This window comes from Phascolarctos cinereus, unplaced genomic scaffold (assembly GCF_003287225.1).
Source record: "Phascolarctos cinereus isolate Bilbo 61053 unplaced genomic scaffold, phaCin_HiC Scaffold_9;HRSCAF=440, whole genome shotgun sequence".
Lineage (NCBI taxonomy): Eukaryota > Metazoa > Chordata > Mammalia > Diprotodontia > Phascolarctidae > Phascolarctos > Phascolarctos cinereus.
The window spans coordinates 25,696,922-25,713,487 of NW_027556402.1; the positions used below are offsets into that span (position 1 = coordinate 25,696,922).

At 41.7% G+C, this 16,566-nt stretch overlaps 1 protein-coding gene across 1 annotated transcript in view; it reads right to left on the bottom strand.

The window, feature by feature from the left end:
- Positions 1-16,566, bottom strand: part of PRKG2 (protein kinase cGMP-dependent 2) — a 123,396-nt gene that overhangs the window by 28,408 nt on the left and 78,422 nt on the right. The window contains exons 10-14 of the mRNA XM_020988351.2: positions 16,186-16,284; positions 13,391-13,544; positions 7,143-7,279; positions 5,196-5,285; positions 406-547 (exon numbers count right to left, since the gene is read on the bottom strand). Of these exons, the coding sequence (XP_020844010.1) occupies positions 406-547; positions 5,196-5,285; positions 7,143-7,279; positions 13,391-13,544; positions 16,186-16,284 (622 nt within the window). The remainder of the gene's footprint in view (positions 1-405; positions 548-5,195; positions 5,286-7,142; positions 7,280-13,390; positions 13,545-16,185; positions 16,285-16,566) is intronic.

Consider the following 16,566-nt stretch of genomic DNA (forward strand, 5'->3'; position numbering starts at 1 on the left):
ACCTCATCCTTTTCCTCTTCCTTTTCCTTTTGAGTGACCCAATTCTTAAATTTTTGTCAGAGACTTCTATATCACTTGACTCAAAGTTATATAGATATAAATAGCTTCTCTAATAAAATATTGTTTAAAATAAGTTTTGTTTGTTAATACTTTATAAATCTTTTATAAATTTACCTTTTATAATCCTAGTTTAATCATAAAATTTGCAGGTAAAAACACAGCATTCATCACAGTACACTGGGTGGTTAACCGAATAGTTTTTAGGGGGGTGGAATGGGGAGGAGTGTCAAAGGGGCACTGTTAACATGACAATTGCACCAAACTGAAGAGGATAATAACAATCATGAACCAACTTTGCAATGAGAAAATTCTGTAATAATTCACTTGCTACAGTAATAATCTTACCAGTTTAAGGTATCCCTCAGCATCTAGAATTAAATTCTCTGGCTTTAAATCCCTGTAGATAATACCCAGGCGATGTAAATAATCAAATGCTTCTGTCACACAGGCAACACAGAACTTAGAAGTGGGTTCATCAAAACTGCCCCTGCAATCAAAATCATTTTAACAGTTGATACTTTCTGGTCTACAAGAGCCATTTCTCAATAGATAAGCAATCAACCAATTAGAGAACAAACAGTTCTTGAAAGAAGAATTGCAAACGATTAACAATCATATAAAAAAAATGATATGAATCTCTAATGCAAGAGAAACATGTAAATCAAAATACCCTGAGATTTTACCTCACTACCAGCAAACTGGTAGAGATGACAAAAATATGGTAGTATTAAAGGTTGGAAGGTTTCTGAAAATACAGCAAATACACTGCCGGTAGAGCTGTAAATAGGCCTAATGATTCGGGAAAGTAATTTGGAATTAGGCTAAAAAAGTGACTAGTGCCCATCTCCATGGCCTGGAGATCCAATTGCTCAGTATGTACTCCAAGAAGGTTAAAGGCAGAAAGAGCGGTGCCAAACACCAGAACACTGACAGCAGCACTGCTCGTGGCAGCAAGCAAGTAGGAACCTACTCCTCTATTCCACTCCAGCCACAAAGATGGTCATACCCTTGATCTTTCCAAACCCCCAAAACAGGCCACCAATTCCACATCTATGAACTCTGAAATTCCCTTACCTGAACACCATCTATTGGCTTTCCACCTCTCTCCTTCTGCCTTTTAACCCCAAACCCTGTTCTTCGTCCATACTACAACTTCTAAACCCACAACCCTCCATTGTCTCTCAGTCCATGACCCCTGCACAAGCTGTGCTTGTCTCATTTCCCACTTTGAACCCTTGGTGAAACAGTTCAACTCTACACTATCTCTTCTCTTGAATACCTTGCCCCCTTATCATACCACTGATCTTGCCAGGCCAAGTCTCAGCTTTGGATTACTGCACCATCTTCTGTCTTCCTTCCTATACACACACCTCTGAATGAAGGTGAAGAAAACCACAAAACCTTGTTGACTACAAATTTATCTTATATAATGTCAACCGGGCTCTCACTGCTGCGAGGCAATTCTTTTGCATCTCCCTAAATAATTCACAATCTCACTCCAGTAGCTCTTCCAAGCCTTTTTATTCCTCCTCAAACCTTCCATGGCTCCCCATTTCCCCACTCCCTCACCTGAAAACCCTGCTTCATATTTCAGTGAAAAAAATTTAGACCATTCCCTGTGAGCTCCCTCTTCTCACCTACTCCTCACCTCACACCACCCAGATGCCTCCTGCTACTATCTCCTTCACCCCGTCTCACATGAAGAGGTGACCCTTCTCTTTGACAAGATAAATCATGCAACTACTGACACAGGTAAAGTGATAGAACTCTGAAATTCAATTTTAGATTCTAAAGAATGACTTGGGAAGACCATGCTCATTTTTAATTAGCATGACTTTTAATGGCAATTTTTTGGACAGTCAGAATTTAGAACAAAACTATTCCCTGGCTCACCACTGTGTTCGTATTACAACTATCTTGTGCTAGCTCACACCTAATTTTGTGCACTGACTTCCTAAAATATAGTAACGATTACATTTTTAAATATACTATCCCATAAGGTTTACAAAAAGCCTTAATATTTTCAGTTCTAGATGCACAGATACACCTAGAAATCCTTTTCCCCTGATTTCTGATGCTTCTGTATACTGAGTCAATCAGTCAATCAGCATTTGTTAAGCACCTACTATGTGCCAAGCAGTGTGTTATACCAGGGCACCAAAGGTTAGAAGATGCCTGCATCTTCACCCATATGGACCCCTATGCTGCTGTAATAACTCCCTATGTCTCTCTGCCTCCAGAATCTTTCACATTTTTTTAAATAAATTTTTATTGATATTTTGGTTTTACCAGAATTATTCCCAAGGTCCCTCACCCTCACTCCTCTCAGAAAGTCATTCTATTTTACAAATAATATTTTTGAGAGGAAAAAAAGAGAAAGAGGAAAATTAGAAAAACAGATCAATACATCAAAAAACTTGGAAAATGTGTGCAATGCATTATGCCCCAAGGCCTCCCACCTCCACAGGGTAGGACCGTCTTAGCATATCTTATCTCTGAGGATATGCTTGTTCTTTGAAATTTTGCAAAGGTTACTTCTGATTGTTTTGTGGTGCTAACTGAATGCCCAGTAGACATCTTAAACTCACTATGCCCCAAACAGAACTTATTATTTTTCCCTTCAACCCTCCCTGCCTCCTCTCTTCCCTGTTACTGCAGAGAGCAATACCACCTTCCCAGTCCCTCAGGTTCACAAACTAGGGGTTAGCCTTGACTCCTCAGTATCTCTCACCCCCCCCACATCCACGCTGTTGCCAAGACCTGTTGGTTTCACCTTTGCAACATCTCTCAAATATGCCCCTCTTCTCCTCTGATACTTTGCCCACTCTAGTGCAGGCCCTCATCACCTCAAGCCTCTCCCCATTCCAATCCACCCTCTAGCCACCAAAATGAATTTTCCTAAAGTTCAGGTCTGATCATGGCACTTCCCTCTTCAATAAACCCCAGTGACTCCCTATTGCCTCCCCTTTATAGCATTCACTGTCCTCATGGACTCTTGCCTTTCCAGTGTCCTCATACCTTACTCTCTTCCAGATAGATAGACAGACAGACATATAGAGATCTACCCTTCAATCCAGTGACACTGGCATGGCATACTGGCTGTTCCCGCCAACAATACTCCATCTCTCTGCTCCATGCATTTTCTCTGGTAGTTCCCCATGCCAGGAACACTCTCCCTGCTCATTTCTCCCTAATGCTTTCCCTGACTTCCTTTAAGTCCCAACTAAAATCCTTTCTTTTACAAGGAGTTTTTCCCAACCTCTCTTAATCTAATGTCTTCCCTCTGTTTATTATTTCCTATTTACCTTGTACTGTTGTTTATCAATACATGATTGTTTGCTTGTTGTCTCACTCATTAGACTGTGAGCCCCAGGAGGGCAGGGACTGTTTTTCACCTCTTTTTGAGCCCCTAGCACTTAGCAAATGTCTGGCACATAAACACTTGACAAATGTTTATTGGACTGACTGTAAACGATGAGATGTTTCTGGTGCCTTGCCTCTCCTCCCCTTGCCTCACTCCAAGTCACAAGTCTTTCCCTTCAACACCCCAGTGTGAGTCATTACAATTCCCCCACTTTATGCCTCTTTCTCCCTCTCCCTGACCCAGCCTATTTCCCTGCTGAGTTTAATGTATTTCTAAACCATATTCTGTGTGTGTGTGTGTGTGTGTGTGTGTGTGTGTGTGTGTGTACGCGCGCGCAAGGGTCCTCTACCTTCCTTTGTCCCGTTCAGATGAAAATGAGGTTCATGGCATACATGTCCCCTTCAATACCTCTTTTTCTATGTTTGTACTCATCTCATGCACCCCCTCCCCAACTCCTTTCCCTTTCCTTCTCCAAAGATCATAAAAAACAAGACAAAACCACCCCCACACCTTTAGTCAGTCTTAATTTTCTCTCTAACCCTGGCAGAAATTAGTGCAATCAGAGGCCCAATTCCCACGTATACAAATTTGCAAACCCTTCCAAGCTTCTTTTGTCTCCTGCATTTACATTTCAAAGTGTTCTTTCTGGTGCATTTTTAGAACTTTAATGTAGTATTTGTAAGAGAACTGAGCTCCTCTAGGTCCCAATAAACCACCATCTTCCCAGCTTTGATATTTATAAACTCATCTAGCAGAGTCACAAGCCACGAGAATTTTCCTGATGACTCCCTTTATTCACAAACAAATTAAACCAGAGTTGGAAAGGATGACTATACTAACATTCTGAAGAGGGATGGGGAGGGTCATCTAAGACAGAATATTTAGGTTTTTGCTATTTTGTGAACTTCCCAAGCAGGGTAACAGACTATGTGAAACTGGACCTTATGAGTCCCACTGAGCACAAATGAGGTTTTTTAAGTGACATTAGGGACAGAGGTTGGTAAGCAGAAGGATATTTAAAGCAAGTTACCCCCATTGCATCCTGGGCCATCTCCAGGCGCCCTGATCTATATCTCACCACTGGACCCAGATGGCTCCAGAGGACAAAGTGAGGCTGGTGACTTTGCACAGCTCTGCCTCACTTAAACCCAATTCTCTTGCAAGTCATGGCATCCCCCCCCCCCATATCATGGTTCTCTTCAAGAATGAAGGTCAAGTAGTAACAACAAGAAAACAACCCCCACTATTGTTCTATGCCTGGCTGGGTTCCTCTTGAGTAAGGGCTAGAGGGGACACCCTGAGGCAGGGAAAGCGTACCCACGTGTGGCTGAAGGGAGGAGTTACAAAGGGAGGGCCATCATTCTAACAGCTTATTGCCATTCAGTCAGGTCCACTCCTCCTGACCCTCTGGACCATAACATACCAGGCCCTTCTACCCTCCACAATCTCTCCAAGTCTGTCCAAGTTCATGTTCATTGTCTCCATGAGGCTATCTATCCATCTCAGCCTCTGCCATCCCCTTTTCCTTTTGCCTTTGATCTACCCCCATACAACTCATTGATATGATTCATGCTGAGGTATCTTTCTTTTTACTTTTCTTTGACTGCTACTGGCTTTTCCTAATTCCTTTCTACACACATTCTTTTTTCCTCTCATAAGACCTCCCATTTTCATTGTGCATGATATGTAGCCATCTGGAGAACAGATCTCTATCTGTACGCACATATGTAGAAACAGATATAGATTTAAATAATTACAACTTTATAATTACCTGTCTCTTAGGATACTCCACAGTTCCCCACCTAAGCAGGCCTCCAAGAGCATATAGACATACTTTCTGTCCTTGAAAGTGCGATAAAATCTGTGAAGACAGATAATATAATCAGAAACATAAGTTTAGAACTATCTAACCTTAAAATTGACTAACTGTATCATCAATTACATGTCTAGGTGCTAGCACTGAAAGTGTCTTGTTATAGCTACATAAAGAAAAGTGGAGCATTCTTAGTGAACCTAGGCCTGTATCAATATCACCTCTCTATAGACAACAATGACATCTCTAGAACAGGGATGGGGAACCTGAGGCCTTAAGGCTGCAAGTTTCCCTACCCCTGCTCTAGAACCTCCAATTATTTCCAGAGTTCAGTTCTGTACTGTACTTCTCTGTGGGATATTTCTACCCATATGTACCTCAAATTCAAAAAGTCCAAAGATAAATATATCATCTTCCTGCTTAAACTTGATACTTTCCTACTTCGGTATCTCCACTGAGACCCTACTAGCCTCCCAGACTTGAAACCTCAGGTTAATTTCTGACTCTTCCCCCTCTTACTCCCATATTTAAAAAGTTGTTGAGTCATACTGATCCTCCATCCACAATATCTCTTTTATCAGTCCTTACCTCTTTACTTCTACACTAATTTGGACCCTTATCTACTCTCAGCTTGATTTCTGTCACAGTATCCCAACTGGCTCCCTTCTTCTGCCTTTCCCCTAGCCATTCTTCGCAGAGATGGCCTGTGGGATTTGTTCTGTGAAGTTTGGATTCAGTCCAAGGGCCACACTTGAGGGCCACACGTAGCCCTGAGGCCACAGGTTCCCCACCCCTGACTAGCTTCCAACCACTCCACACCACTGGAATCAAACCACTCTCTTCAAGGTTATCAACACTCTCTTAACTACAAAATTCAATGGCCTCTTCTCAGCCTTCAATCTCTATAGCTTCTTCTACCGTTGAACCTCCCTACCCACTTCATTTTTTTTTGGCAAGGCAATCAGGGTTAAGTGACTCACCCAGGGTCACACATCTAGTAAGTATCAAGTTTCTGAGGCCAGATCTGAACTCACGTCCTCCTGACTTCAGAGCTGGTGCTCTATTCACTGCACCACCTATCTGCCCCTCCTACCCACTTCTACCCCTCCACCCCAAAATCTTTTCCCTTGACTTTCATAATACTACTCTCTCTTCTTCTTGTCCTACTTGACCAACTTTTTCTTCATTCTCCTTTACTGGAGCAGCCCACTAAAGGCAGGGTCCCCCCAAGGCCTTGTCCTGGGCCCCTCTTCTCTTCTCTCTGCTACTTCCCTTGGTGGTCTCACCATCTCCCAAAGTTTCAGTCATCTCTATGTGGATGATTCTCAGATCTATATATCTCGCGCTGTAATTTTAGTCCTAAATTTAAGTCCTATATTTCCAACTTTTTGTTTGGCATTTCCACTTGGATATCCTATAATAATCTCAAACTAAACATGAAAGTGGAACTCATTGTAATTCCCCCAAAGCCATCCCTGCTCCAGATTTCCCCAGTTCTCTTGATGGCACTACCATACTTCCTGTAACCTGGGGAGTCCCACACTGTGAGTTCTCCTTCACTCTCCCCTTTTATTTTCCCCAAATATCTCATTAGTTGGTGAGTCCATCTTAGCTACCTCTGTCCTCTTTTCCTTACTCACACCGAAGCTTCCTTGGTTCAGGCTCTCACCACCTGGCACCTAGGTTACTGTTACAGTGGTTTAACTGAGCTCCTTGCTTCCCTTCCCCCACTTCTGCAATCCAAATTCCACACAGCCACCAAAACGATATTCCTAAAACACCGATTTTATCATTCCCCTTCCAACCAATCCACAGAAATCTTTAATGGCTAATTACCATTCTGCTTCAGTCACTGAAAATAAAGGTCAAAAGGAAGACGCTTTGAAATTCCTAATGTTCACTTACTTTACAATAAAGGGAGAGCACATCTCTTCCAGGATCTTCTTTTCTGAATAGATATGCTCCTGTTGCTTAGTGTCAACAATGTGTTTCTTCCTTATACACTTCATAGCAAATGCCACATTCTCATTTTTCACTTTAACCTAGGGTAGAATTGTTTTTTAATCCTTCAATGATATATTAAGAAATGGGGAAGATTGGTAATTTTGCTAAGAGAAATTGTAACCTATTTGAGATTAATTTATTCACTGAAGTTAAATTGCATATGAGATTTTGAAATTCTTAGCTCACTAAGAATTTAGTATATAAATGTTCCTCTCATTGTCTGCAAAATTAAGTTTGTATTAATCTTTGACACTGAAATTTCAATATATAAGTAAGAAATAACTCTGGCTTAATGCTTAGTCTAGAGGAGAGTAACCAAGATGCGAAGGAACTTGGAATATTACCTAGGGAACTAGAGGAAGAAAAGACTTGGGTGGGGTGGGGCATGACAGCTATTTTCCAGAAGTTGAAAGACTGTTGTGTGGAAGGATGTATATTTAGGCTCAATGTAAGGGAAAACTTCCTAACAATTAAATCTGTCCCAAGTGGAATGGTCTGCCTTGGGAAGTAATGAATTTCTACTCACTAGAGGTCTTCCAGCAAGGCTGGGTATGTTGTAAAATAGTAGGAGTTGGACTATAATGTCCATGAGGTCACTTCCAACTCGGAAATTCCATGATTTTTGAAATGTCATCTTGACCTGACTATGTGACATGAGAACTCTGAATCAAGTGACAAAAGAATTTTCTATTTCATAAGCTTAGAGATTCAAATTAAAATACTAACTCAATCTAGACAGTTATTTTCAGAATTTCCTTTTAAAGCAAAAAATTTAAATGGTTGCATGTATCTGACTGAAAGCACATGTCTGTGACAGGCTGAGAAACTCACACTTAGGCTATATGTGATGGACAAATTAGAAGCGCAGAAGAGCTGAATGCTACCAGCCAGCAACAATGGATGCTGAATCACTAACTGGGGGAAGAGATCACTTTCCGGTGGCCAAATCTGTTCTTTTTACAGTTTGGAGAAAATAACACTGCAATCGTGATAAATCACTCTAAAACCTGATATAAGGCAACATACTAAAAATAACTCTTTGAAGTAAGAAACAGAATGTTTGCCAGCTGAAGTCCTGAATCACGTGGGTGCTACTAGCAAGGGTTTCTACTAGTATTCTTCCATAATTGTTAGAAGAAAGGGTTGTAGCAGATGGCAATTGTTAGCCTAGTTCCCTCTGGACACTATTTTTTTAGAAAATAGTTCAATGGCAAAACCACTAAGGGTTTTGTCATTTTAAAGTCAAGTGTGACCTCACTAGGGTCAGAGCTCCACATTCCAGTATAACCTTAGAAAGCTTAACCTGGTCGCATCACTGCTGGGCCTTCACATAACTGTTACAAAAAGCCAAGAGGCGACGTAATTGGAGTCAACTGAAATTCGACCCTAAACTCCCTGCTTTTCCTCTTAAGATGACAAGCACTATGAGTACTCCTCAAGCAGTCTTTACAGTTACAGTACCCATCTGTACCATAAGATTTTAGATACCACAGAAACTGGGAAGAAAAGAGGGAAGGAAGGAAGGAAGGAAGGAAGGAAGGAAGGAAGGAAGGAAGGAAGGAAGGAAGGAAGGAAGGAAGGAAGGAAGGAAGGAAGGAAGGAAGGAAGGAAAGGAGGGAGGGAGGGAGGGAAAGAGGGAGGGAAGGAGGGAAGGAAGGAAAGAAAGAAAGGAAGAATGGAAGAAAGGAAGGAAAGGGGGAGGAAGGAAGGAGGAAGGAAGGAAGGAAGGAAGGAAGGAAGGAAGGAAGGAAGGAAAGGAGGGAGGGAGGGAGGGAAAGAGGGAGGGAAGGAGGGAGGGAAGGAGGGAGGGAAGGAAAGAAAGAAAGGAAGAATGGAAGGAAGGAAAGGAAGGAAAGGAGGGAGGAAGGAAGGGAGGAAGGAAGGAAGGAAGGAAGGAAGGAAGGAAGGAAGGAAGGAAGGAAGGAAGGAAGGAAGGAAGAGATGAGGGAAAGAAGGAAGGAAGGGAGGGAGGGGGAGAGAAGGAAGGAAGGGAGGGAGGAAGGAAGGAAAGAAGGAAGGAAAGAGAATGAAGGAAAAGGAAGGAAGGAGAATGAAGGAAAGGAAAGGAAGGAAAGAATATATCTATTATATGTGAGACATATATTATATATAATACATATTATATATAATAATATATAATAAGGATATGTATGTATGTCACTCCACTACAAAATAAGCTCTTTTTAAACCTAGGGCCCGTGAAATGGCCCCTAAAATCTATGTGTTCCCCTCTTTTGTGGCTTTAGGGAATTTATTTTAGATGAAAATTTATAGGTTCAATCACAATCACTCCCAGTCCACAGTTAGGAAAATTCCTAACAGTTAGGGAAGAGGCCAGGCTTTTTAACTAAGTTTACATTTATATCTATTTCTAGTTAACCCCTAGCCTCTCTGTGGTTGAAGCAAAATTCAGGTTACTGGAAATGTTTGGGTAATAAAACAGTAGATTATATTATAGTGTCTGGATAAACAGTCACTGGGAAGGAAAACTGGGGAAAGAGCAGGCTTTTTCTGGAGCCTGCCCTCAGTCCCTGAATAGGTCGGTGCCTTGGTGGCATCAGCCACAACTTTCTGCTGAGATGCCTGTGGAGCTGATGGCCCTCCTCGATCTGTCCCTTCTTTGCCACAGCTCAGTCCTCCCTTCTCTTTTCTTGTTTGGCTGGCGGCCCTGGGGCTGCTGGTTCTTGGCACTGCACTGCAGCTCCACTCCTTCCTCTCTACTTTCAGCCCTCAACATTTCGATCTGCTTCTGAAATAACTCCTTCCATTTATACAAATTGATTGGGACACGACCAAGTCTCTCATGCCACACTTTGGCTTTGGAGGACTAATTGACGAAAAGTACTCGTACCTGTGACACACTGAAGCAACTCCTTAAAGCTATCGTAGTAGTCATCAGAACAACCAAACTTCTGGCCCTGGGCTGCCCAGACCCTACCAGCATAAACGGACTGTCAGCTTTGATTTTAATGAATTCTGGTCTATTTAATCCACCGGCAGAATGTTACAAACAATAGACTGGGACTCAATGCCTATATACACGTTGACCTTTCATGCGAGTTATACAGAAACACCCAGGCTAGAGTTAAGTTGTCACAGTGAATACTATAAAAAACCTGCCCTTTCAAGTCTGAAATAGACCCAGGGAAATTTGATTCTGAGGATTTCCTGGTATCAGAGGAATGGAAGTGGTTGAAACAGAAGCTGAGAAAGAGGACAACCATGTTCTCAGTGAGTGAGTGGGATGTGTCCAAAGGGGTGACTCATAAATCTAATTCACCAACACTCAACCATTCTGGGAAAGAGCTAGAAGATTCCTTTGTCTGTGGTTAATAATCTCCAAGAACGTCTCAAGAACCTATTGGTGAATGGCATCGCCATCGCAGAATCCAGCGTCCAATATTTATCACCCATAGCAGTAGTACCAAAGAAGAATGGAAAGATACATGTGTGTTGACTGCCACACTTTGAACAAAAGAACCAGAGTGATCCGTTGTACCATGCCAAGAGTTCAAGAGGTCACGGACTGCTTATTAGGCAGCCAGTAGTTTTTGGAATGGACCAGATCCCAAAGGCAGAGGAAGACAAAGAAAACATTGCCTTCATCTGCCCAGGTGAATTTTACTAGTTTGAGCACATGCCTCAAGGCATCTTGGGGGTATTTGCTACTTTCCAAAGACTGATAGGAAAAGTAGTTAGAGACATGAACTAGCTGTAAGGACTGGTATACCTTGATGACATCACTGTCTTTTGGAAGACCATGGAAGAACGAAAACAAAGACAAATGAAAATGTTGGATTGGCTTGAGAAAAAATAACTCAAAGCTACAATAAGTAAATGATGGTTATATGAAAACAGTTGCATATGTCATCAGAGGCCTATTACCCCATTCACAAGTTGGAGTTCCTCACACTGAAATGGACAGTCTCTGAGAAATTTAGAGAGAGTAAGTATATGGAGTAAAGTGGAAGTTTTGGCCGGCAACGGACATATCCTGATGAATGCCAGGTTGGATGCTGTTTGCCAGAAAAACGAGGCAGCTCCGTCCAACTCCGAGTTCGACCTATATCAACAGCCAGGAAAGTCTACTGTAGATGTAGGTGCCTTCTCCAGAAGGCTACATGACGCCAACACTGAGGTCCCACCTGAAGAAGTCGGAATACAGATAGAGAAACAGAGCTGAAAGCTTGGGATATCCGCCAATCAGCCTGCCACAAGCCTATGTGAACTTCTCCCACTGATCTTTTCCTCTGCTATCTGTGGATGCCTGATAAAGAGATCAGATGGCCAACAAAGGATGGTGTGAGTTAGCATAAGCCTAGAAGCAAGGTGCTAAATACCAAAGGGCTCAAGTGGCAGAAGCTGGAGCTGGGCAAAACTGACCCCGATCCCCCGAGTGGTATCAAGAAGCAGTTGATGCTGCCTTGGGCATACTGCTCTAAGGTTATGGAGGCTTTATACGATGACTCTGGACATAAGGGTCCAGAAGGCACTACAGTGAGTACAAAACAGATTTTCCTAGCCCAAGATGGCCCCACACAGAACTGAGAAGCATCAGGCCTGTGACTAGTGTGTACAAAGAAAAGTATCACCAAGTGCTTCTATGTATTTAAGATTAGCACCGGCAAACATTTAGAACGTTTTAATCTCTTAATCTATCTTTAGAACTTTTATCTCTTTTTAATCTCTTTATCTCTTGCTATCACACAGACAGCAAGAACACAAATCACATACTGATGGTAACTGACCACTCCACAAGTATGCATAAACATAATGGAAAGATTCCACAGTTGCTAAAATATTGTGTGTGAGAAGTATTTTTCAGTATATGGCCTTCTGAAAGTACTCTGTTGAAAGACATTCTAGCTTTGGCTGGCATTAGGAAGTCTATGACAATGTCCACCATCCTCAAGGGGGCTTTCCTAGTACTTGCATACAACGTCGGAAATGAAGACACTTGCTTTACTCTCTCTGTGTTGGTATTAGGGCATGGGGCATGCCTACTCATCGATTTGTGTTTTGGAATCTCTGAAAGTAGAGAAACTGTAGACACTCACATCTCTCAACCAAGATAAAAACTGAAAGAAGTTTACCACCTGGCTACAACTTCAGTCTGAAAGAAAGCTAAAAGAAATAAACAACAATACAATGCTTAAGTTCAATATCAATACCTTCGATGAGGTGACAGCATTCTGCTGAGAAATTGTGATGTCCATAGAACATAGAAGTTAGCAGATCTATGGAAAGTACTCTCTACTTAGTAGTGGAAAGAAGGGATGCCTTGCTTCTTTTCAAAACCATTCTAGAAGCTGGTGGGGGCATTTCTAAGACAATCCACCACAATCACTGATGACCAATAGGTGAGTTAGACTCCCTGACGAGCAAGTTGAGACTAATAAACATTTATCTCAGGGGATTCTAAGACCAAGAGACCATCTTTCAGTCATACAGTCTACCTGACCCAGACAGTAGCTCAGAAACAGACATTTCAAGGAAAGAAGGTTTTGGATTCTATGCCTCAAAAATCATTTAGCAATGCTAGGTAGTCTGGACCCCCCTACTCTATGGTCTAAGAAGGAGAGCTATAGTTCTGATGAGGAGATAGAGTGATAGCACATATATATATGTGTGTGTGTGTGTGTATATATATATACATATATATATATTCACTTATTTGTATATTCATGTAATATGATATGTATGTATGAAATGCTTATGAAATATAAATGAAATCCTTAGAGTTCCAAGTTGAGCCCTCTTAGGCCCTCTATAGAATACTCTTTTTTTCTTACTGAAATAAGTCTTTAAGTTGAAATACTATATCTACATTGATATCTTGCAGTCCTCTTTGGATGTTCCACTAATTCACATTAAATATTACAAAAGGATGTGCTGCTATGGGAAGCTTTGAGCAACAATTGGACTAGCAACATTCACCTTGTAGTGTAGATTTGCAAGTGTGCAACATTCATCTAAATTCTATTGTTCCCTTTCAATATAGTGCAATGCGATATATCATGGAAATCTACCTGATGATTGAGGTCCTGTAAAGTACTAGGGGTGGGAGGGAAACTCATTTTAGGAACCTGGGCACATTAAAAATTAAAATCAAAATTTTCTCTTGGATGTTTGAAACGTAAACCCCTTACAAGTTCAACTCTTCCGAACCCACCGACGCCCAGTGTGGTGACAATCTCAAGGTTCTGGAATGGGGACGAGGAGGAGAATTTGGCCACCTTCTCCTTCAGCTGAATCATCTCTAGAGACAGAGCTTTGGCCTGCCTCCAGCCAGACATGGATCTCCTATAGGGAAAAAGTAAAATTATGAATTATTCTTCCTGGCTAGCCAAGGATAATATTATATGTGAAGGCCCATCTTAACTTCACCTAGCGGTTAACTGCCTACAGCGTCTGCAAAGATAATCTCATTTTTGACACTAGATCAAGTGGGGGGGGGGAATTTCTAAAAACACCAAGAAGCAGCCAAGTATGCCTTTAAGAGCCAGTAATTTTAAAAGTGTAATCAGAAACAGATTTCTTCTGTTTCATTAGAATATCACACTGCAAAACTTCCCAAGGCAACCTGGGATTTTTGTAAAATCTTAACACTTTCTATGGATAATTATGCTCATTGCTATGTGAACCATTAAAAATCAAATGTCCAGTTTGTTTCCAAATATTGCCGTTCTCAAACAGTTATTCATCTTTTCCGATTAGCGTTTGTTGCCGTGGGTTGGACGCCAATGAGCTGTCGGTACTAGCATTGTACAACAGGATGCAAATTGCCATTATCTCCCTTACAAAAATGTGTGGGAATCTGACTGAATGTTCTCATTCTAATTCAGGTCTTCAATTTTCTGTTAGTTGTGGCTGTGCGATTTAGAAGAAATTAACTAGAGCATGTAGGCCTGGGCATTTATTAACATTAATAGGTTCTGTCTGCTTCTGAAAAACATTTCCGGAAAACATTTGTCTCAAAATGTCCTCAAGTAAGCTCAAAAGAATTTTCCATTAAAGAGAAAAGTTTCTTGATTCCTCATCAAAGAGGTGCGATGGTGTGGCTCCCATTCTGTGATATTTTAAAGACTTGTTCAAGCCCAGACAGTGCAGAGCATGGGAAGAAAATGCCTTTAATGAAACAATGAATCCGACTGGATTCAGTCAAAAGGCCACACTTAAGATCTAGAAGGCCACATGTGGCCTCATGGCCACACGTTCCCCACCCCTGATGTAGAAGGTAGTGTCTGAGCTGAGTCTTGTGGGAATCCAAGGATTTCTAGGTGAGAGAGAGAACACAGATGTGAGAAATGTCAGGTGTGCAGAGCAACAGGTATGCCAGGAAGGCAGGATTAGAGTATGTTGAAGGGAGAAATGTATAAGAATCCTAGGAAGGCAGAAAGGGGCTAGGTGGTGAAGAGACTTATATCCCAAACAGAGGGGATTATGTTTCATCCTAGGAATACTAGGGGGCCACAAGTATCTCCTGAGGGGAGTGGGTGGGTGACACATTTAGATCTGGGCTTTCTCTTGGTGGCTGTATGGAGAAGGGTTCAGAGCATGGCAGGGAATCCAAAAAGAAAGTTATTCCAGTATTCAGTGAGAGATGAAAAGGGTTTGAACCATGAAGAGAAGAGGACATATATGAGAGACACTGGAGAGATAGGAGTATCTTTAGGCATATCATCAGAAGCCAAAAATATGATATATGATATCCCATCCCTCACAAGGACAGAACAAACAAGGCCAAAGGTAAGTTAGAATCTTATCCATTCAACTTTGACCATGCAGATAGCCACTTCCCAAAATAAAATCTTGAATTATCAAATTTCTGGTCATTCTGTCCACCTCTACCAAGAGGTGGTACTTTTATACATGAAAATCTGCCCATTGAGTCAGATTATAGTTTACGTGTGACAGATAATTGCTTGTCAATATATCACAGAAGCTATTTTTTTCCTCCTAACTAGGGCCAATGGATGCCTATTTGGTTTCAAGCAACACGCAGAACAATTCTTTAAAAAGAGGCTGCCTTTGGGGGGCTCCTTGGGTTCTTCGGAATTATTAAAACAATACGCTAACTCCACGAAGCAGCTGGTATTCAGAACAAGTTCTGTGCTGTTCTCCCCCATCCTCCATTCTTAGGTATGATGAAATGGGTACAAGAAGCCTACTTTCCCCCAACGACAAAGAAGAGAATACAGAACTAATACTCTCCTGAGAGGAATGATATTTTTTGTGGTACAGATGGCACAAACATGAGAGAAAACTCCATTCTGCCCCATGAGAACATAAGCCCTTGAGAGCAGGATGGCTTCATCCTTTTGTCTCACAACCACCTACCACAATGCCTGGCTCATAGGGACTTAATTAATGAATAAATGTTTGTTGATTGATTCTTAGACATTCTCACTCCTAGATTTCATACTGGTAGAGTAGACAAGATGGCAGTCCAAGGAAACAACTTATTCTTAGGACTTTCTCTCTCTCTTTTTTCTTTTCTTTTCTTTTTTTTCTTTTTGGTGAGGTAATGAGGATTAAGTGACTTGCCCAGAGTCACACAGCTAATGTCAACTGTCAAACGTCTGAGGCCAGATTTGAACTCACGTCCTCCTGACTCCAGAGTGGCTGCTCTATCCACTGCACCACCTGGCTGCCCCTCTTAGGGACCTTCTTAACAGAAACATCTCCTTCACACTTGCTGCATCATCAAAAAAAAGGCAAGTGTGGTGTCGACCACACTGGGAATTTGGCAATCATCTTCTGAATCTATTTGGATTTTCTTTCCTATTTCTCCTCTGCTACTTCCTGGCTAAAGAGACATCCAGGGGCCTCTCTGGGGATCAGAAGCCTCTTCTTGCCCCCGCAGCAACCCTGATTGGCTGGATGGTTTTTCCTTCTTTGCCAGAACATGATGTCTACTCTGGGTAAAACTTCTCACACTTACTTGGCATGCCTTTTTTCATCATCACGGTTCAGGTTCGCCACATAGCCCTCAAGGTACTTTTGGAGTTCTTCAAAGGTCCCAACTGTTTGACTGAATGTTCTGAAAAGGAAAATGCGGACAGTCACCATTCTCCCTATACCAATTATATTATAGTTATTTTTTAAAGTTAAGTTGCAGAGCATTAATTTTGTTTTTTCTTTTAGCAGTGGTTCTGGGCCTTTCATTTCATTGGTATAGGAAGATCCTGGTGTGGAAGATCCCTTCAACTATGCACCTGTTCATATCGTCTGTAATTATAAAGTCTTGTAGATCATCTGAGGTTCAAGTACTTGTCCAGGCCCACACAGCTGGTGCAAAACCAGGACCTCCTGATGCTAACAA